Source organism: Neolamprologus brichardi, chromosome 11, assembly GCF_056152115.1.
Source record: "Neolamprologus brichardi isolate AB-2024 chromosome 11, ASM5615211v1, whole genome shotgun sequence".
NCBI classification, from domain to species: domain Eukaryota; kingdom Metazoa; phylum Chordata; class Actinopteri; order Cichliformes; family Cichlidae; genus Neolamprologus; species Neolamprologus brichardi.
In genome coordinates, this window is record NC_142114.1 from 17,638,774 (window position 1) to 17,658,827 (window position 20,054).

Below are 20,054 nucleotides of genomic sequence, written 5' to 3' on the forward strand. Positions count from 1 at the left end.
AGTGAAACACAGGGAAGTAAAAATATATAATGATGCACTACTGTGCAAAGGTTCAGGTAGCTTTAGTTCTTATCCATCACATGGAGGCCCCCTGAACTTACTCTGCATCCTAACAGTCATAAAGACCCACCTTTAGTTTTGAGAATAATGCAGTCCAGCAGACTGTTTACCTTTACAAAGTAAAGTGAGTATAGCGTGTTATCACAGCAATATAATTGGATACTAACCATCAGATATGATGACAAAGGCAGACGATTTTATCAAATCGAGACATGAAAATAGCGAAAAGCATGAAAAGTGCCAGGGGAAGGAGGACAGGGGGAAGAGGAGGGGGAGGAGGAAGCAGAGGAGGAGAAGGAGGGTACAGGAGAGGGAAGGAGGGGAAAAGAAGAGAAGACAAAAGATTCATAAAACTAAAGCAGTTGTGGACGACAGCAAAAGTTGTGAGTACAAGTTATGTTTCTTTTTCCACCTGATTTCTACACATTCTGTAGGAATTACACAGAAGAACATCTGCAGACTCAGGATAACTCACAGCCAAAGACATTAACTGGGTGATACATCCTTCTGATTAGATGTAAACACAAGTTAGGAGGAGAATGCCTGACTAGTTAACTAACTTAGTCAAAAAGGCTTTGTAGACGAGTGAAGGGTTGATTGCATGCAAAGTTCAGCAGACATAAAGAGTGAAAAAACTCTCACGAACGAGCCAACAGAGACAAACAAGCAGCCAAAGCAGAAAAATGCATTGTTTTCAACTGAGTGATTGCAAATGTGTGACTCTGGGATGTATCGCTGCTGAAAGGACAAGCTGTGAAAAAAAAAACACCCACCATCGAGTTCAGATTGGCTGGCGATGATTGTACAGTTGGAAAGCGGCGATATGTTCTCTGAAAATAAAGCTGGGAAAGAATGTGAGAGCGTAACAGAGGAGGGGTGGAGGGGTCCTCAAATAGGCCACACAAAAAAAACACATTCTTTTGCGAGAACTCACATCTTGGACTCCAAAGTTACTGTGACACATCAGGAGAGGAATTGTGCAGGGCGGGAGATGAGAGAGGAAAAGGGGGGGGGAAAGGAGGAAGGAAATCAGGCATCACTTATCTGTTTACAAGGAGTCCAATAAATACTAGAATAAATAAATGTAGGAAAAATGACATCAGGGGCTCTTGTGCGACACTGTGCTACACATCTGTGTTTTCAGCTGATGCAAAACTCTAAGGAAAACATTACCCTGAGCTGAAATGTTGTTAGCATTTATGTAATGGGATTAAAGGAAACATAAACAGTTAAGGAATTTAAAAAAAAATCATAGTGAGGATATTGAGCAGTTCCACTCTGTGAAATCATCCCGACTCTTTTCCTCTTCGGTTTCCTGCAGCTCGTAAAGTTCACCCCTTACAAGCTGAAGGAATGGGCAGCCTCCCAGTGGTCCTGCTCCTCTGCAGTTTCCAGGGTAACGTTACCAAACAGGACACACAAATCATCTTGTTTAATTATGGTTGAGTCGCTGTGTGTTTGCTTTTATGCTGCAAACCTCTCCCCTCATGTGGTTTCTGTTCCACAGCACTCACGGTTATAGCCCAAAATCAGCCAACTGGTAAAGCCCTTTTACTTTTGATAATGATGACAGACGTCTGCTACTCTGTGCGTTTTTCTCATTTATTCTTTTTCTTTTCTTTCCTCACTTCTAGAAGCACCTGGGAACGCCATACCAACCGGTGAGTATCTCCACTTTTGGGACTTTTGTGATTTACACAATTTCAACATGACATGTGTCTCCGCTGTTATCTCTCTGCAGAATGTAGGGAGGAGACGTATCCTTGCACCAGGATGTACTCAGTTCACAAGCCCATCAAGAGATGTATTGGTAGTCTTTGTCTCTACAGGTGATCTGCAAATCCTTTACAACAACACACTTTTAATTTGTCTTTTTTCCAGAAAAAGGACTTATTATTTTTAAAAACTGAGCAGTAAAGGTCTTACTTTTTCTTCAGTGTTTTAACGACAGGTGGTGAAAGAAAACAAGGAAATGGTCTTGAGCAACAGTTCTCCAGGCTTTTCTTTGGACATTTTGGCTGTTTTTTTCACACATTTTCAGAGTATGAGTATCTGCACCTGATCATTTTTAGAGGACTTTTATTTTTTGGTTGTTAAGCCACTTAACGCCGACCCATGAGTCATTCAATCATAAAAAGGCACCTGACTCAAGGGATGAACCACTATTGTGTCTAAACATAACAGACAGCTCAGCAAAGAGGCAGCTTTAAATTGCATCTTTAGTCACTGTTACCAGCAGCCTGTCACCAAAACACATAATTTGTTGCCATTTCTGTAATTTAATCTATGCCAAAAATAACATCATTTGACGGGCATAAAATAGTATTTTTGCACCGACAGGGTGATTCCCAAAGAGGTATTCCCTGAAGATGACAGCTTCATCTTTGCATCAGTACAAGTAGTAAAGCAAAGCTTTGAATGTCCTTCAAAAAGCCTGGAAAACTACTACTGAAGACTACTTAAATGATATGTTAACAGACACAGCTAGAAGTATAAAGTACTACAAATAGCGTCCTTAATTATTAGTACAATATTTGTGTAACAGTATTGAGCTCACAAGACTTTCATTACTGAACAGAGTTACCCTGTCAGCCTGTATCAGTATATCCTTCCTCATAATGTTCATGTTTTACCCCGGTGCTCTCGCAGCCTCCCTCGTGTTTATGTGATCAACAATGAGATCTGTGTGAGGACAGTGTGCCGTGAGGATGAGTATCTGAAAGGTGAATTAGTCTTAATGTATACACAGGTGACAAATTAAAGGAAAAGACAACACTGGAGCAGCTTCATTGCTCCTCGGCAGTGATTTTCTAAAACAAATAACCAAAATAATATAATATGTTCCCTCAGTTGATGATGCCAAAGAGTGCAGTTTAACAAGTTGGTACATTCATCAGCTTGATTTTGAGGGTAAAAACCAAATAAATCGCCAATAACATAATAATATATTTGCTGATGCTGTAACGCTCACCTTTATTTTATTAAAATTAAACTTGGATCTTTTGTTTAATAGATGAAGAATGATAAAAATGACAGCAGGTAGGGCATGAACCACACCACAGCAGGTCAGAGCCACAGGATCCCTCCACTGCAGGGCTCAGGTTTCTCCTTTCATTTGTCACCTGTCCGTCTAAAGGCACAGTGATCTTACAGTCCATGAAAATACGCATACAGATAAATAACCCTTTTTTCCCTTTCTTTACATTACAGCTGAATTATGCAGAGAGTTGTCTGGGTGGCCCAGACGTATCCAGAGGTCATCCAATAGCAAACGTTGTCGCAATCGTCGTGGCAACCCCCAAACCTGGGCAAACAAAGCCTGATCTTGCCTAGAATGGGCTCGTGACCACCGGGTGACGATGGTGCGACCCATGGGCGTTGTCATTGAAAACAGCCAATAAAAACACCATAAATCCGCTGCGCCACACCTGAGGGTCTCTTTCCTTTTCTTTCACGCGAGCACACACACACACACACACGTGTGCTGAGTCATATCTACATATGTTTATGTATTCGTCCTTTTACTGTGTGAGTATTTCATTTCGTCCGTGTGTATTGGACACAGGTCATGTCTTCCATGGTTTACGATCCATTTGAGGTACTGCGGTAATGGGCCTATAGGAGCACTGAGTCACTTAATCGTATAAGAAACAACGTAAAACAAAGACCCACTCTGTTGTGGATTGTAAGGTACACACTGACAGTTCAGTATTATGTGCACTATTGTAACCAATAAAATATAATGGAAGTTGTTCATGAGATTTTTTTTTTTTTTTACTACTCAATTTAAAGAAGAAGAAAAAAACAACAACCACAAACGAAAGTTATGGCCTTTAAGTATTTTCTTTATAGTTTTCTTTGCATATTCATTTGCACACACACTTACGGTTTGAATAACAGGTAACATCTGGGAGAAATAATTTAGACAATAAACACTGACAAGCATCCTTGGGGCTTTACACTCACACACACTCTGTTCTCTGATCAACATCCATCATCACACCACTTTCCACTGCACATCTGTTACAACACATGTGCGTGTGATATCATTTTTTACATAATCCATCTCTGGGTACACAAAAATATCACAACAAAACACTGCATCAAACACGGACTATCTTATTTCCACGTTGCATTTGTCTGCATCACAATACCGCTGATAGCTTAACACCTTGATATGGAACTGGAGTTCACATTTAACTCATCTGTACAGCACAACACGCTGTGCTTGAGCACGACCCGATCGCCCTTCTCATAAAGACTTACGGAGACAGAAACACAGAGCGATTCACTGACGAGGAGAGAGGCCGTGACCTAAATGACTCACCAGTCACAACTTTAACAGCTGTGCTGAGTGAAGATGACATAACACGGACTAAATCTCTGCTTCCCCCCTGAGGCAAAGATAAAAGCACTTGATGCCTCTCCTTTTGCTTACACCCTCTCCCATCCAGCATTCCTGCTTCCAAGTGTCCTGATTTATGGTTAAAACAATGTGCGCGGCTCCCGCGGCCCGTCCCTGGTGGAATATGTGTTTGACAGCTGCAGAACCGCAAGAGCCGAGCAGAGAGTGCTAAAGAGCACGGCCACTCTGTAAATCAGCTGCGACTTAACAGGAGTCTTTCAAGTAAAATCCTTATGCGGTAAACGTTGCAATAATCTGAAGCTAGCATGAGCCAATCATGGCGTTCACTGCGGATTTCATGAATTACTAACTACACAGACAGATGCGACCGTCAGTCAGTGCATATAATCAGTCCCGCTGCTGGAGACTTGGAGAAACAGGACGTAGACCAACAACAATAATTACAAACCACTTACAATATATGTATATACACATTTAAAATAAATATTCTCTGTACATTTAAGTCATTCATGAACATTTCATTAGATTTCAGTAGATCATTAGATGTTGATGACAAGATTATGCCTTCCTTGATATTCCTATTGTGTATCATTAGCAAATAAAACACTGTAAGAACGGGAAAATTGGCGGAATAAACTGTTACAGGGCGAATCTAGACAAATACAGAGAGTCCAAGCAGATGGAGTGAATGATGGGGATGCAGAGCCTGCTGAATATGTCAAGTTGGCCCGCAGCTGTAGCTGTAAGCGTAATTAAGACGGTGCTGTGAGGTCAGAACAAAGTAGGAGGGATTCAAGAGAAATAAAACAAACTACTACAGGGGCTTACCCTGCTTGGCAGGGAGAGATACGGGACCCCGTAATCGGGAAAAGAAAGTTGCAAAAAGTGCTGCATAAATTTACAGAGAAAAGGGAGAAAAAAAACAGTGGGACTCTCTCCTCACTTCGGGGATGCAGAATCAAAGTCTCCCCACAGGTCAGAGCTGCCTGTCGAGGTGGGGTTGGGTGGAGCCACAGAGTTGGAGTTACTGGAGTCCAGGTCTAGCAAACACCCTGGCAGTTTGAAATCAAAGAAAAAGAGAGACGCACATCTGAAACTTTAATATACGTATATGTTATAATCTGCAAACAAATTGTCTTTTTGAGGGATTAAAAAAGTTATCTGAATGTCAATACAAGGATTTCTCAAATAATACATCAGCTCTAAGCAATCGATAAAAATATCATTTCCCCAGATAACAAAAAAATATTGTCTTACAACTTTTACTTACAGTGGTATTCGCACTATTTTCCAGTTTACCCTGGTGGTATCAGTGATGCACACGGTTTCAGTTTTATGCACTGAGCTTTCTAGATGTCGACCTCTGAAACTTCTGCCGCCACCCAAACACAATGGTAGTAAAAAAATTTCCACTTGAAACTCAAAACTAGTGAGTCTTTTCCCACATTTACTCTGGACAAACCACACACACCGCGCCACTAACAGGACAATGATTTCAGATAGACAAGCTTTTGTAATGTTTTTCAGTGCTTTAAACACACATTCACCTCTGTTCTATACAGATGGCGGAGGAAATCTTACACAGGCATCTACAAATCTTAATACACGAAACCGAAACCGCGCGCATGATTAGATACCACTAGAAGAGTGTAGAAAACCATGACACAGTTTAGCTACAGAAGCTACAGGAAACAGTATTTTCTAAATGAAAGATATTTTAAAATGTATGTGTCATAGTTTTGGATAATAGACCTGCGCAACACTGTACTCACTACATCAACTACGAAATTTGTGCTTCAATAGAAACAGACAGGCTCAAAGAACTAATCTTCAACACCAAAAAAATAAGCCCTTCCTCTGATTCATTTCTGGCAGCGTTTTTTTTTTTTCTTTCAGTTTGACTTCTGCTTTAAGCAGGTCAGATTTCATCCCCCATTGTAAATGAAAAAGCAGCGCCCAAACTCGAAGCATTAATGGGGTAATAAGGTTCACCTTCACTATAAATCAAAAAACTGCTTCTGACATTAATTAAAAACTGGGCTCAACCAGCAAAGTGCACAGATTCACGACCTTCACATTAACACCTGAAATACACCTGCCGCTTGTCTGTGAGACTGTGTCTCGAGTGAGGTTTTCTGTTGCCTTTAGCACGGCTTCAAATCACAACAGGAGAGTTTCAGAAAACTGTGCATGCGGTCTATTATTTTGAAAACTGGCCAGATTTCTATACCTGACTTCCTGCCCTCCTTATTGGCTCTGTGCAGCTTGACAGTCGTTCTATAAAAAAACTGACCCGATGCTATTTTAAGTATCGCAGACCAGAGCTGCTGCGCTGCACCTGGTGGAATTGCAAGCATCATTTTGAGCGTAGTAGTGACACAGTATTAAGTCAAATGTAAGTGCTGAAGAAGCCTATGCGGTGTTTAAAAAAAATTCACAACTTGAAACTCTTTAGGACTGTGCACAGATTTGTCATGTTATAAAACTGAAACTTAACAGCATTGCATTTCAACCGGGATGTTCTATCTTGAGTAGAACTTTTAACCAGCTCCTTAAAGTTTTACTTTTCTACAGAGTAACTGCATCAGTAATTTCCATCCACATACGCTCTTCCTGTCATATGGAGTATAGACAGCGAGTGCTCCAGCTATGCTCAGGTGACTCCTTTGTTTTACTTTTGGGCTGCACATCAACAGCTGCTAGTATCTCCACCTTTGCAGCCTTCTTGAACTCAACGATCTGTTTTTGCCTCGAGTGGTGAAACAAGTTTGTTGCTTCCATTGTGCTGTGATGGAGTTTAGTGAAGTAGCTCCCTCTTTTACTAAATCATCATCGGAAGCTGACATGCAACTCTCGCAGTCAGACATGCCTGGGCTTGTTTTCTTATTGTGCATGCTAGGAAATGTAAACATGTGGCACTGCTCTATCGCTGATATCACGATACGACGGTTTTAGATCATGTAAAAATTTATTCCGGTATCATACCGGACGATATGATATAACGCAGCCCTCGTTCTGAATCCTCCTTTATATCTTTTCTTAACCTCATAACATTGTAAATTGAGGTGAAGATTAAACATGGGGTTGTTGTTGGACTGTTACCTACCAGAATCACTTCCTCCTGCTGATGGTTGTGTGTTATGATTTGTTGATCTGGAAGAAGGGGGTGGAGCCAGTTTGCCCCCAGGGGGAGGCGGAAGGAGCCCAAAGCCGCCTGAACTCTGTGGACGAGACCTGTCCTTCTTTTTCGATTGCTAGATAAGATATAGATGGAAGGAAACAAAATCTGTGCATGAATGAGGGTATATCAAGTATGATTGATGCTTCTTTAAACCTAGCAATAAATATATGCGATGCAATGCATTCGAGCTTGACAGAGACATATTTGTACAGCTTTGAAAAAGGCCTAAACACCACACTAGTACTATGAAACTCTATGAAAATAAATAATACCCCAATGTTCAGAGTAATGGTCTGTCCTTCTTTGAAGCCCAGGTCCAGCTTTGGAGTGGAGTCTGGAGCCTGAGCCTGCTTGCTAAATTCAGTTTCCTGTTTCACCCACCTGAAGAAAGCAAGGGAGGAAAGCAGTGATACAAAAATGTATCTTAGGAAACACTAAAGGAAAAAAAATACACTGACAACTCAATTAGTCATAATTAGAGCTGTGTTCACAGAGTAGCTTCATACTTAAAGTGGTCCTGAAGTGCGACGTTGAAGTCGAAGGCATCGCTTCGGTCTCCAAACCCAATGCCTATGAATGCAGTGCGGCCTTTGAGAAAAAAAACATAAAGACAACAATCAAGTTACAGCAGTAATAACAAACAAAATAAACCCGCAGGTTTCTCAGAATGACCTGCACACCGTAGCACAAACTGGGTGAAAATGTGCTGTACAGAAACAGAACTTCTGCATTACTTTAAAAATGAAGACCTTTAAAATAAAAATCAGGACTGAACGAAATTTAAATTATGTAATGTTTGAATACACACTGAATGTGTATTCAGTTTTGTCTTTGCGAAACAAATTATGGATACAGCAACTCAACAGTTCAGTAATCTCTAACACAGACAGTATGTCATTCTATAAAAAATTATTTTAAAGGCTTTAAAAAAATACAAACACATTCTTTAATTTAAATTTATTAGACTTTTAAAAAACACACATCAATCCGGATAATGTCCTTGTATCCTGTTCAAACACTTTTTTTTTCTTCCAATATTTTATGGCTTAGCAATAATTGTTTTACACACCGTTGTCGTCCATGATGCGCAGCACAAAGTAACGGCTTGAGTCGCTAACTGTTTCCACTGCAACTCCAGGATACTCGTCCACTGGTGCTTGGGCAAAAAGCTCCCCTGAAAAGATATGTGTTCATTATCAGCTTGGCAAAACAGTCTGAAGGTTTGATGGAAAATGCCACGAGGTAAAGGACAGATGTGAAGGAGAATAATTAAATAAGTGTGGAGCTGGTGAGAATCTGACTGCACTCACAAAAGTCTCTTAAACAATGTGACGATGACATCATTGATGTCGACTGTGTTGAAACTACAGGGCCCTGAAGATGGACTACAAAAAGCTTATTTTAGATACTCACCTATAGCTTTGTATGTTGCAATATGTTTCAGGTGGTTTTAAATAAACAGGAATACATAGCCTATAAAGTCAGTAAAAATCCCAGTCATACTCAGATTAGTTGGTCATCATGTCCTCACTTACTTTAATAAAGCCCGCCTTTATTAAAGGTTTATGTGATTCAGGTCAGATGAATTCATGATAATCTTAAAGGCAGCAATACAACAATGGATATACAGTACTATGCAAACTGTAGTTTTTCCTTTAAAGGACAAGGCTTTCTGTTCATCTGCTTTAGACAGTGTTTTACACATCCCACTTTTTCTTTTTTCCTCTATTCTCATCCAGTTTACTCATTTTTTAAGGATACACTACACACCATGCTGACATAGGCCAAATTTTTGGGAATCACCTTGCTGGTACAAAAATACTATTTTGTGCTCTCCGACGGTGTTATTTTTGGCATTTTCCGTAGATTTAACTAAAGACATGGGAACAAATTATGTGTTTTTGGGACAAAGTGCCTAAAGGTACAAATTAAACTTGGTTCTTTCCTAAGTGTTATGTGTAGACACAACACTGGTTTGTCACTTGAGTCAGGTGTCTTTTTTTATGCTTGAATGAGTCACAGGTCAATGTTAAGCAGCTTAGCAAACAAACAGAAAAAAAAAACATTTCTCTGAAAATGGTCAGGTACAGGGACTGGACCGAAAATGAACCAAAAAGCAGTCAATGTCCATAAAACAAAAAAAACAACAACTTTTGCATGGTACTATAACTGATTCAAGCTCAATTACTGTAAACCTTAAACTCACTTTGGTCATTTTAATACAGCTATGAATCTCTGGCTCTCTTTCACATTGTGTCTTCTCCCCATCACCCCCAGTTGGTTGCAGCAGATGGCTGCTCCAACCTGGGCCTGGTTTCTTCCAGCTAAAAGGGAGTTTTTCCTTCCCACTGTCCCCAAATCTTTGCTCAAAAGGGGTTAGTTGATTGGTGGGATTTACACTGCATTATTGTAGGTACTTTACCTTATAATATAAAGCACCTTGAGGTGTTTGTTCTTGTGTTTTAGAGCTAGATAAATAAAATTGAATTGAATAATTTTGATTTTCTAAATGATTTACAGCAGTTCTGTGTCCACATTTAAAGGCTGCTATTCCAGGTTCAAAACATATCAGCAGGTTATGTTAATTCAAATTTACACGATCTGCATCACCTATTTGTTATTCTGATTGTTCTGTAGGACATTATTTGTATCCTATGCTGAAGGAGGTAGTAAATAAACCACCTTTCTTTAGGATTTAAAGAATCAGACCAGAACTTAATATTGTTGCCATGTTACGTGAATGGAAAACAAAAGGTGTATTTTACAGAAAACAAGGACATTAAGTTTCTAAAAAAAATGCACTGATGCAGCCTCCAGACTGCTCACTCGGCTGCAGGCTGGGTCACCTTGGAATCGATGAGTAACAGAGGGGCAGGGTGACAAACAGAAGACTATACAGTGAAGTGATTTACAGCAGCGACAGCCCGGTAAACAATGGCGCTGCCCTGTCTGCTCGTCTCTCACCAGAGACTTTGTCTTCCAATTTCACGTAGGCTACTTTGCCCCGGGCCGTCACACGCATGCGTCCCGTCCAGTCAGGAGCATCCAGCTTCCAATCAGCAGCCCTAAGACACGCACACACACAGAGGTAGATGTTGTGATGTAGGTGAATTGTTGACAGTTTACTCAGACTGATGTTGACAGAGGAGGTGAATAAGCAAGACACAGGAAAGTTACTGTTATGATTTGTCATACTCAGACACACTCATTTTCTACGTGTGCAAAACGTGACTAAGACATTTCACTGAGACACGGGGATAAAATATTACATCATCACCCTTACTCACAATACATATGGTCAGCGGTTAACCAATCCTGTGTCTCATGGGACCTGAGGCACATGCTACTGTTTGGTTGGTGTAATGTCCAGTCAGAAGCAGCTGCGGCAGGTCACGCTGAAGGACCAGCCAATGAAAAATGGGGTAAACAAACCAATATCGACCTCTTTATAACATATGCATTATCTCTACAGTAAAGACATAACAATGGATTGAGGTGACCACATTGGCTATGAGCCAGGGCATCCCATGTTTAACCCCTTGACATGGAGCAACATCAAACAATGCTCAAGCGTCCTTGAGGAGGACTCTAGCCTCTCTGCAGCCTCAGGGATGCTCTTCTGTTTGTACTTAAACTGAAATTAGGACGTTCTCAGCTGATAGCTGATTTTAAGTGCCAGATCTATCCTGATGTGTCACAGGATGAAAGCACGAACACAGACAAACCGAGAGGGATGTAGCCGATCCGATACAGTCCTTGTTAAGTGGGCTAACAGGGCCCAGGACAACCCCATGACCTTGTAAATACACACCCAAAAACAACCTGCTCATAAACTACCGCCGCCGCTACGTGAGGCTTCGTGACTAGCGGATGAGCTGGGTAGGTTGGTAGGCAGGTCGCTGAGGCAACGGCTTCTAAAGGCAGCAGCACGCGAGCGCTGGGTCAGAAACCTCCTCCATGCCTCACCTGATAGCCCGGTTAGATGTTCTCGGTGGAATTCGGTAAACGTTGACTTCAGGTTTGACACAGAGGATCGACTCATATTCGAACTGACCATCGGTCGCCATCTTGACTTTTACTCAGTCGGAGTACGCCGGTGGCGGTGATGGTGACGGTGTGGTGTGTCCGCGCCGCGTTAACGGCTATTTGACCGTAATAGACGGTGTATTTGCGCATAAGCGGGTCCCTCTGCGCCATTGCTACCGACACGTTGCTACATTAAAGGGGTGTTACGCACACATTTTCTACGCTAGATCAAAAAGAACAAATCAAAGGATTAATAGCTCTTGGTTGTATTATGGGATTGTTTTCGGTTTAACTTTAAAATTTTGACATTAAGCATTTGCTGCTTTGATTACGATTTGATTTGATTATTTGTTTTTCGACTTTATTGTCAGATACAGTTTAAATGTGAAAAACTGGAATAGTTTTTAACCATAATCCACAGTTGTGGGTTATGGTAGCTACTACCTACTGGTTATCGGCCCAGAACAATTGGTACTATAAATCTATAACATTAATAATGATTACCGTTCGCAATCAATAACACAATCCAGTATCTGATTGTAAAGTATTTTATTTGACTTCGCTACAGATACAGCAAGCAGCAGCTACCCAATGTTACAAGCCTTGCCACAACTTGAAAGCATTTTTTTCTCAGTTTTTCTAATTCTCAGTTTAGCTCTTGTAGTGATGGTCCAACACCATATCTTTTTTCTCATCAGACTTAATAATAGACTTAATGCTAACTTCAGAGGCAGCCACAGGTTTGTTTTACAGTCCAAGAAGCTTGAAGGCATCTCTTAAATCTTCTGTGTCACAGGGCTGAAAGAGAAAAGGCAGAACAGGACATTATTATCATTCTGAACACATCATTATTTTGATTGGCCTCATCCTGCTTGCCTGAGGGAAAATATGTTGTGTGTTACATGTTATACCTGGAGGATGCGGTTGAGTTTTCTGGCCAGACGTACTGAGTTTCGATGCAGATCTTCCCAGGCCTTAAATTTGCTTTGCTGAGCCACAAAAGTCTGCCAGCAGTAGAAGAAGTCTTAAAACAATCAGCAAAATAAATAATTGTTACTAACATCCAGGAAAGGGCTATTTTAGGGAATAGTGCACAACTCTAAAGTCAAATATGTCTCTACTTTTTCTGTTTATCGCCCACATAGGCATAACTTTAGTCATCCACCTTTGTAACTCATGACTGTGATGTGCACGCCGACTTTTTTAAGCAGCCTGAGACCCTCTCTTTCACGACTGTCCTCCATGTCACAGAAGTAAAGACGAGAGACAAAGATCCTGAGGCGAAGGTTGGGTGTCTGTTTGAGGAACTGGACCAGTCTGGAAGAGCAGTTTGCACAGGGAGACCAGGAGCAGAACCAGGTGATGGAGTAGCTGACCCTCCTCTCCCCATGAAATCCATACCCAGATAGACCAGGGCATAATGTACTAAGGTGGCGCAGGAACAGCAGCTGCAGAGAAAAATAAGAATAAAATAATCATTATACAGCCTTCATTCAATTGCTGTTTTCTCTCTTGCTACTGAGCAGACCCTTTTCATATCTTCTCCCACTTTACCTACCTCTACATGGCAGCCATTGCGATTGCGGAGGTGTCCAAAGTCAAAGGACAAGGAGTCAGGCCCTACTCGTCTTTTTACTACAAAACAGAGGTATGTTTCATGCCGGCCCCTTGCCCAGCGCACATTCTTGTAATGATAGAGGAACTTTTTTCTGGGCAAAAGCATACTGAAATAAAGGGAGAAAACATTAAAGAGCATACTGCAGTAGACACAGCACAGATTAAAAAAACAAGATACATTTTAAAAGCACTCTATGTTGAATTTATCAGTCAACATTTCAGTGCAAAAGCTGCGGCAGCTTAGTGGTGTCAGAAAGTTTCCCTAGTCATTCGCACAATTAATAATTTTACACCACTAAGGTCTGAGACTAATTCTTATTACTACTTAGATGACTCGCTCATTAATACAAGTTTTATCTCTTAAGTTAGCACAAGTAATGCATGCAAAACCTGTGGTTAACCAAACACAAGTGATGGACAGTCAGAAAGCGGCTTACGTTCACTCACAAACCTTTTCTCACTCTCAGTTTCACGACTTTTAGTGAAAGCAGGACAGTTATTCATCACTTGTTAATACTGAAACCCTGATATAACTCACGAGTAAAGGGTCATAATTATTGAAACAGATTTCCAATGACAAATCTTATAATGGCATCAAAAGTATCGTAGCGTGGTAAAAGAACTATAAAAAAACCCTGTTCTTTTTTTCTTAATTAAATAGTTTGCACGCACAATTTAGTCAAATAGTTGTTGTTTGGAACGATAAATGCAACATATAAATATAATATATCCATTTTGCTCACCTGTCTAGCTTTGCAATCATTTCAAAAAACGCGCTTTGCCACTCGTCGGGCTTGGGTAGCATAAAGGAAGGTAAATGAGAAAGAGTGAAAGTGTGTGTGTGTGTGTGTGTGTGTGTGTGTGTGTGTTGGGGGGTTAAAGGGAGGGAACTGAGAAGATATACCTCTAAACATAAACATCCTGCATACAACACAAGGCAGCATCTGGTTGGACAGAATGATTTTTCAAAGATAATTTGGGGAGGCGTGATACAGAAGAGACGGCTGGATTACACTGTGCTGCTGCTAAGCAATTAAAGTTGTAATTGGATTACTCACTGGCCAAATGTTTTCTTTTTGAATGCTTCGCGGTTCTTATGTTTATTTAAAGAATTTGACATCTGTTTAAACAATGATTAAAGTGAAACCATTCTTTTGGTGAAAGGCAATAAAGGAATTTTATTGGAGGGGGAGATTACACAACGCAGATTTTAAAAAATAATCCGAGTGACCACACATGAGAGGAGCGTTTGACGTGATTTGTAACCTTTGGAGTTTTTACAGACGTCAGTAAATGGAGCCAACTGGATGGAACTTTCCAGACACTTAAGACTCATGCAGTCACAGGCTCTCAACTGTTTGTTTTTGCCATATCATCAAGTAAAAGCTTCCAGATACCGTCTCACCTTGATTTAGAGTGCTATTCAGCCTTTTCCACCTAGCTGGTCCCCCCTCCCAAATTCCTCAGGGGCCCCAAGATTTGGTGGAGTTACAGGCGTTCCCAGACGTAACACGTACTTTGTATTTTCATCTGGGTTTTCCCAAACTGTGTCAGGATGGGAGCAGACCTGTAATCGACCCACCTCGTCCTACGTGCCTGCCGGACTGGCTAGCCAGCTGACCGACCACAGCGTGTGGATAAATCGCACTCACAAGCCTTTGAACCTTCGGATGCTGTCATCGGTTCGGTGCCAAATCAGGATGTGTATTATTTTGCTCCCGTCTTTTTCTTTTTTGCTCAGTCTGTTTTAGCTCGGGCCCAGTCTGCTCACTCAGTGGCACTGCATGCAGGCATCCTGCTTTCCCATGACTCCCCTCACCCTCTCATGCACTCTGTGGTTTGGGGAATTCACCGTTTCCCAGGGTGGCTGTTTTTGGCGCTCATCTGTGTGTGTATGTGTGCAAGCATGTGTGTGTTGGCCATCTGTATGAGCATGTCATTAACACAGTCTATATGTTATACATCATCTGGAACAAATTTATCTAATTTATCCTGTGATTGTGTGGTGCCCCCAAATTTAGAGTGATTCATGAGTGTGTGTGTGTGTGTCTACATGCACTGAACAACCTCACATCATATTGCATTACTCTGACAGCGCACTAAGCCTAATGTCTCTGCACATTTGATCTTGAGCGCATGTGTCTTTTCTGGACTTCAAGAGGCTGATCAAATGCCAAACTATATGTAACCACTTCCCAACCACCTCTCTGGGTTTGACCACAGTTGACCAAGGTCATCTCACAGTCACTCATGAACACTCATGTGTGCACTACCACCCCTCCTGTGCACTGTATGCATGTGTGTGTGCTGGAGTAGTACCGTATGGCCAGACATGCATTTAAACCGTAGTCGAGGATGGGGGGGACCGGGTGTAAGAAATGCCAAGTCATACTTTCCGAAACCCACCCGCCCACACCCTGCTCATGCGCGCACAGGCACACACACACATACACACTCACACAGCCATACCGTGCAGACGCATATGACCACAGTCACAAACAGACTTTCTTTCCAGTGTGTGAACTCACATCTGTTTCCTGACAACAATAATAGCTACAGATCAGGCGGGTAGAGGCCCAGCTTACAGGTGTCTACTGTTTGGCAGTCACGTGGAAACAACCTGATGATGACCGAGAAGTGTCACAAGTAAAGACTACAGCTTTTACAAGGTGAAAATGCCCTGACCACACACTTACTCTTGCATGCTACAACACCACTGTGTTACTAGGTGTTTCAGCTTTGTCATTTGAGTTAATTAAAGGACGGCAAATTTCCACTATGGCTTGGCTTGCATGATTTAGCAGCAAAGTATAGGCCTATATTTGCCTTCACATCAGGTGTGATATGCCTCCTTCCCACACACATTAACACTGCACAAACATCCTGTGGTGTTTATGTGTGGCAGATTGATGCTATACTGACATCGTCTGAGGTTAGCAGTGGGGTAGACTCGCAATGCAAGCGTGAGGGCTGCTAACCATATTAAGGTTAGCCTCAAGCAGGGGGGTTGTGTGCATTTCCCCACTTAGTCATATAAACTGCCATTCACCTGCAAACCACACACATGCTTAAGTCATAATATCTATGTAGAACTTTTCCATACCGTGCTACAATCTCCATACAAATGAAAGCATAACTGATTTTGATTAAATCTTTGTAATAACTCAGTATTTTGGGGATGCAGCTAATAGCTACTTTCTGCAGAATGAATCTACATGTAATATTTTAACTATAAAGTAAATTTAAATGATGCTGTGACCCACAATAGCTTCCAATTTTTAAAAAAAGATAATACAGTTTATAGTGTATAAATTTAAATGAATGAAAGTGGAAAATAATGATTTATTTCCTCTTCATTAAGGAAATATAATGTATAATTAAACAAGAACACATTGTTAAAGCACTATATATTTTATCAATTAACACTAGCATTAAAGAATGCACTCTCTTTGCGATTGATAACTTTACCATCGCCTAAAATATAACATAGAAAACTAAAAGTGGAAGAAAACGTTATTGAGGTTGTGCTGTTTTTGCAGCCTCATCGACCCACAAGCTATTACGAAGGTGAGCAGCGGCAGTCAGGGAGTGCAGAGATGAAAGTAGATAAATTCTGCATATTCACGAAACCGCACATACTTCCTATACAGTAACTGTACAGCCTCCTACACATCTGTTTGGTTTCACACAAAGAAATGCGTGCAGTCTCACACACTCACACACACGCGCGCGCACACACACACACACCTTTTACAGTGTTGATTTTGTTTAAGAAAAGGAACTGCACAAACAGAGCTAACAGATATGAAATGTAGTTATTACTTTATTACAAATGCTCAGAGAACAGCACAGCTGAGGCATGATTATGCAATCTTTGAATGATTAAATAAAGAATCAGTTTTTCATCTAAATGAAAATGACGAGATGATAAAAAATAAACTCAAAACAATGAATCCTCGGGATAGCAGCACACTCAATAAATAATCGAATAAATAACACAAAGATTACAAAAATGAAATACTTGAACATGCTGCCGCAGAAATCAGTCGCACTTCTTTACCTTTTAAACTGCACGTGTCCATTAAAACTCAATCACAAGTCTTTGTAATACACTTTAGTGAGGGGGTAGCCCAGGAAGCCTCTCTCAGGACTCTCTTGTTTCAGTTCCTTATCATCTTCATCACTAGTTTCCACCCCAAGCTGGCGATAACCCAGTTTCCTGAAGAAGGCTTCCCCCAACTTTGAGGGGTAGGGGACGTGTGCATACACTCTGTGTGCCCCTGTCTCCCTCTCTCTCTGCTCCAGGCTTTGGACAAGCAGCCGACCGAGGCCCTCCCTGCGGTACCAAGAGCCTGTCACCAGCCTGCAGATCCTGCTGATGCCCGCTCGTGTCTCACCCTCCCGGAAGATGCAGCCCAGGATATCTCCCTCACACTCTGCCAGCCACACCTGCCCTGCTGCCTGCTCCCTCTCTGGAGTGATCTTTTCTGTTGTCGTCTCTTTGTCCTTGTCTTTGGATCCAGCTCGGCGCTTTGCCTGAACAGAAGTAATATTTAGCAACTAGTCTTAAATAAAAACTGCTCAAAAAAAAGTGAATTTTCAGCAAGTCAACAGACTAACCTTTTTTGTAAATGGTGTCTTGCCACTGATCCGGCAGTAGGGATTCTGCAGGGTGTCATCCTGTGCCTCTCTGTAGCTGCTACCCACATAGTCCCAGTAGGGCCGGCTGCTGCCCAGGACCGCGGTTGACCGCGGCATGGTGATTTTGAGAAAGACAATTAACAGGAAGACAGGAATAGCAAGGGCCAGGATGAAAGAGTGGACAAGGCAGCGCAGAATTGAGGAAAACACAGCCAGGATGAAAAGGCAGAGTGGGCGAGTGAGGATGTGGAGGATGAGACGATTTTCCGTGCCCTCGCAGCCCTCCTGCAAAGAAATTCATGCACTTTTTTTAAAGAAAGGGCACAAGCCTCAAAAGGATGTGACTTAATACCCAACATGATGAAGCCCAAAGCATTGTCTAAATACAAACCTTGATAAGGGCTTTCACAATTTCGATGTCCTCCTCCTTCATCCTCCTCATCACCACCTGGTCAAGCTCCAGCCTCACCATATTTAGGCTTTTTGCTCAAACAGCTGGCCTGCTCCAACGCTGTCTTATGTTGCAAACTTCAGCATCCACACCGTCTGCACAGGGAGCCTTGAAGAGGAGTGGATGGATAGGAGGATGTAATTCTGGGGGCTAGCATTAGTGAAAAGCTTGTGGATGATTTTGTTGAACAGTGAAATACTGGTTAGTGTTTTTAAAAAAAACAACAACAACAAAAAAAAAACACATAGTATGACAAACGTGACATATAAAATAGGTCAATACATTTCAAAACTATGAAATGCACTAGACTTCGCTTCCACTGAGCCAGTAGTTGCATTGTCACAGCACACCCACGCTGGCTCCAAGCAACAAAGGCAGATGGAGATTATGGGGGATTTGCAGCCTGCAGCACCGTTTTTCAGTACTGTATAATTCACATACATCAAGCTTTCGTCTTTACATTTAACAGAGATCATCAAAGGTACACTCGAAAGCGAAAAGACCTGGTTCAAATCCTTATATGGTTATTACGAAGTGCTGCGGTCTCCTGACACATTTAACCCCCCGATTCGCTTACCTTCTGCACAGAGTACCTCAGATCAAGCTGAAAGGTGGGAAACGCGCTCTGTGCGTTTCTGTTGGTTTTTAGCCCGTGTACGTTTGGCAAGTTTCACTGAATGACCATCATATGTTTTCTTGCAGAAAGAAGGGAATTATGAATACAAGCTTACTCTATTTTATGCCCGTTATACGCTTTCAATGTGGCTGCCTACGCCATTTGCGTACGTAAAACTTACACTGCGCAACTGTTACGTGAATAGCGAACGCAACGTGACAGCGCTGCGTACGTCTGGTGGCCGCTGTGACGTCAGCCAAGTTCCAGTCTGGATGGAGTTACAGTGGCAAAGTCGCTGCTGTATGCCACTTTATTAGGTACACCTGTTTAACTGCTTCTTAATGCAAGTAAACCAGTCAAGCCCATGGCACCAGCTCAATGCATTTAGGTCTGTAGGCATGGCCAGAACTACAGCCAGGCTGGTTTAAGCATTTCGGAAAACTGCTGATCTACTGAGATTTTCTCTCGCACGCACTTGGGATTTACAGAGAATGGTTTGAAAAAGAGAAAATATCCAGTGCGTGGCACTTGAATGAAAATGCCTTGTTGATGCCAGATATCAGAGAAAAATAATCAGACCTCATGAAGCTGACAGGAAGGCAAAAGTCAAATAAACCACTTGTCATGACTGAGGCATGCAGCATGTCTGAGTGAACAAGTCAAACCTCGAAGCAGATGGTATACAGCAGCAGAATTCCACACCAGGTGCCACTCCTGTCAGTTAAGAACAGGAAACCGAGGCTACAGTTCACACAGACTCACCAAAACCGGACAATAGATGATTGGAAAAAAGTTTTATTTATTTAGTATTATTGTTGACCATGTCCATCTACTAAAGACCGATCTTTGTTGTGTGGGAAAATACAACAAAGGTCAAATTGTGTCAAATTGTTTTATTCATCAGTGTTATGGATGAGCCTCGGGGATCCAATCCAATCCCAGTAAAGTCACTTTGCCCCCTCAGCTGAATTCTCCTGATACAGTCCAACTATAAGTTACATTGATTCATACTGTTTTGTGATGAAAAACTTAAAGACCAAAAGTTATTACAGTGCAACCTCAGTTTAATTATTCAGTTCAAAGTAGTTTAGTGTAG

The 20,054-nt window shown here is 41.6% G+C and overlaps 4 protein-coding genes across 6 annotated transcripts; 1 reads left to right on the forward strand and 3 right to left on the reverse strand.

Annotated features, from left to right (window-relative positions):
- The first annotated feature begins 235 nt into the window (after nt 1–235).
- On the forward strand, nt 236–3,812 carry mfap5 (microfibril associated protein 5). Its single transcript, XM_006802985.3, has 7 exons — nt 236–443; nt 1,382–1,456; nt 1,568–1,600; nt 1,695–1,721; nt 1,802–1,889; nt 2,710–2,783; nt 3,271–3,812. The coding sequence occupies exons 1-7, from the start codon at nt 236–238 to the stop codon at nt 3,381–3,383; spliced, it is 618 nt and encodes a 205-aa protein (XP_006803048.3). The 3' UTR covers nt 3,384–3,812.
- Nucleotides 3,813–3,884: 72 nt separating this feature from the next.
- LOC102793204 (adaptin ear-binding coat-associated protein 1-like) lies at nt 3,885–11,756 on the reverse strand. Of its 3 annotated transcripts, XM_087848247.1 has the most exons (8): nt 11,419–11,484; nt 10,895–11,002; nt 10,572–10,672; nt 8,677–8,781; nt 8,114–8,195; nt 7,880–7,988; nt 7,533–7,680; nt 3,885–5,478 (listed from the first exon to the last, which is right to left on the reverse strand). In XM_087848247.1, the coding sequence occupies exons 3-8, from the start codon at nt 10,627–10,629 to the stop codon at nt 5,366–5,368; spliced, it is 615 nt and encodes a 204-aa protein (XP_087704373.1). In that variant the 5' UTR covers nt 10,630–10,672; nt 10,895–11,002; nt 11,419–11,484; the 3' UTR covers nt 3,885–5,365. The 3 variants fall into 3 exon arrangements, with proteins under 3 accessions (XP_087704373.1, XP_087704372.1, XP_087704374.1); XM_087848246.1 differs by lacking the exons at nt 10,895–11,002; nt 11,419–11,484 and adding an exon at nt 11,574–11,756; XM_087848248.1 differs by having other exon boundaries at nt 10,895–11,482.
- Nucleotides 11,757–12,380: 624 nt separating this feature from the next.
- On the reverse strand, nt 12,381–14,055 carry aicda (activation induced cytidine deaminase). The gene is made up of 5 exons (XM_006810213.3): nt 13,994–14,055; nt 13,192–13,357; nt 12,799–13,081; nt 12,545–12,657; nt 12,381–12,431 (listed from the first exon to the last, which is right to left on the reverse strand). Exons 1-5 carry the CDS (start codon nt 14,053–14,055, stop codon nt 12,381–12,383), a joined length of 675 nt encoding a protein of 224 aa, XP_006810276.2.
- Nucleotides 14,056–17,066: 3,011 nt separating this feature from the next.
- Nucleotides 17,067–19,133, reverse strand: nat14 (N-acetyltransferase 14 (GCN5-related, putative)). Its single transcript, XM_006802922.2, has 4 exons — nt 18,920–19,133; nt 18,283–18,450; nt 17,871–18,176; nt 17,067–17,786 (listed from the first exon to the last, which is right to left on the reverse strand). Exons 2-4 carry the CDS (start codon nt 18,361–18,363, stop codon nt 17,343–17,345), a joined length of 831 nt encoding a protein of 276 aa, XP_006802985.1. The 5' UTR covers nt 18,364–18,450; nt 18,920–19,133; the 3' UTR covers nt 17,067–17,342.
- Between the last annotated feature and the right edge of the window lie 921 nt (nt 19,134–20,054).

Coding starts and splice junctions, on each gene's coding strand:
- mfap5 (XM_006802985.3), top strand. CDS start 236: ATGATGACAAAGGCAGACGATTTTATCAAATCGAGACATGAAAATAGC. Junction 1,601..1,694: donor AGCCCAAAATCAGCCAACTG/GTAAAGCCCTTT, acceptor CCTCACTTCTAG/AAGCACCTGGGAACGCCATA. Junction 1,890..2,709: donor GGTAGTCTTTGTCTCTACAG/GTGATCTGCAAA, acceptor GTGCTCTCGCAG/CCTCCCTCGTGTTTATGTGA.
- LOC102793204 (XM_087848246.1), bottom strand. CDS start 11,674: ATGGCGACCGATGGTCAGTTCGAATATGAGTCGATCCTCTGTGTCAAA. Junction 10,673..11,573: donor ACATCTAACCGGGCTATCAG/GTGAGGCATGGA, acceptor TGCGTGTCTTAG/GGCTGCTGATTGGAAGCTGG. Junction 7,989..8,113: donor GCACTTCAGGACCACTTTAA/GTATGAAGCTAC, acceptor TGCTTTCTTCAG/GTGGGTGAAACAGGAAACTG.
- aicda (XM_006810213.3), bottom strand. CDS start 14,055: ATGCTACCCAAGCCCGACGAGTGGCAAAGCGCGTTTTTTGAAATGATT. Junction 12,658..12,798: donor CACAGTCATGAGTTACAAAG/GTGGATGACTAA, acceptor GATTGTTTTAAG/ACTTCTTCTACTGCTGGCAG. Junction 12,432..12,544: donor AACTCAACCGCATCCTCCAG/GTATAACATGTA, acceptor TTTCTCTTTCAG/CCCTGTGACACAGAAGATTT.
- nat14 (XM_006802922.2), bottom strand. CDS start 18,363: ATGGTGAGGCTGGAGCTTGACCAGGTGGTGATGAGGAGGATGAAGGAG. Junction 18,177..18,282: donor TTGTGAAAGCCCTTATCAAG/GTTTGTATTTAG, acceptor ATTTCTTTGCAG/GAGGGCTGCGAGGGCACGGA. Junction 17,787..17,870: donor AGACACCATTTACAAAAAAG/GTTAGTCTGTTG, acceptor ACTTCTGTTCAG/GCAAAGCGCCGAGCTGGATC.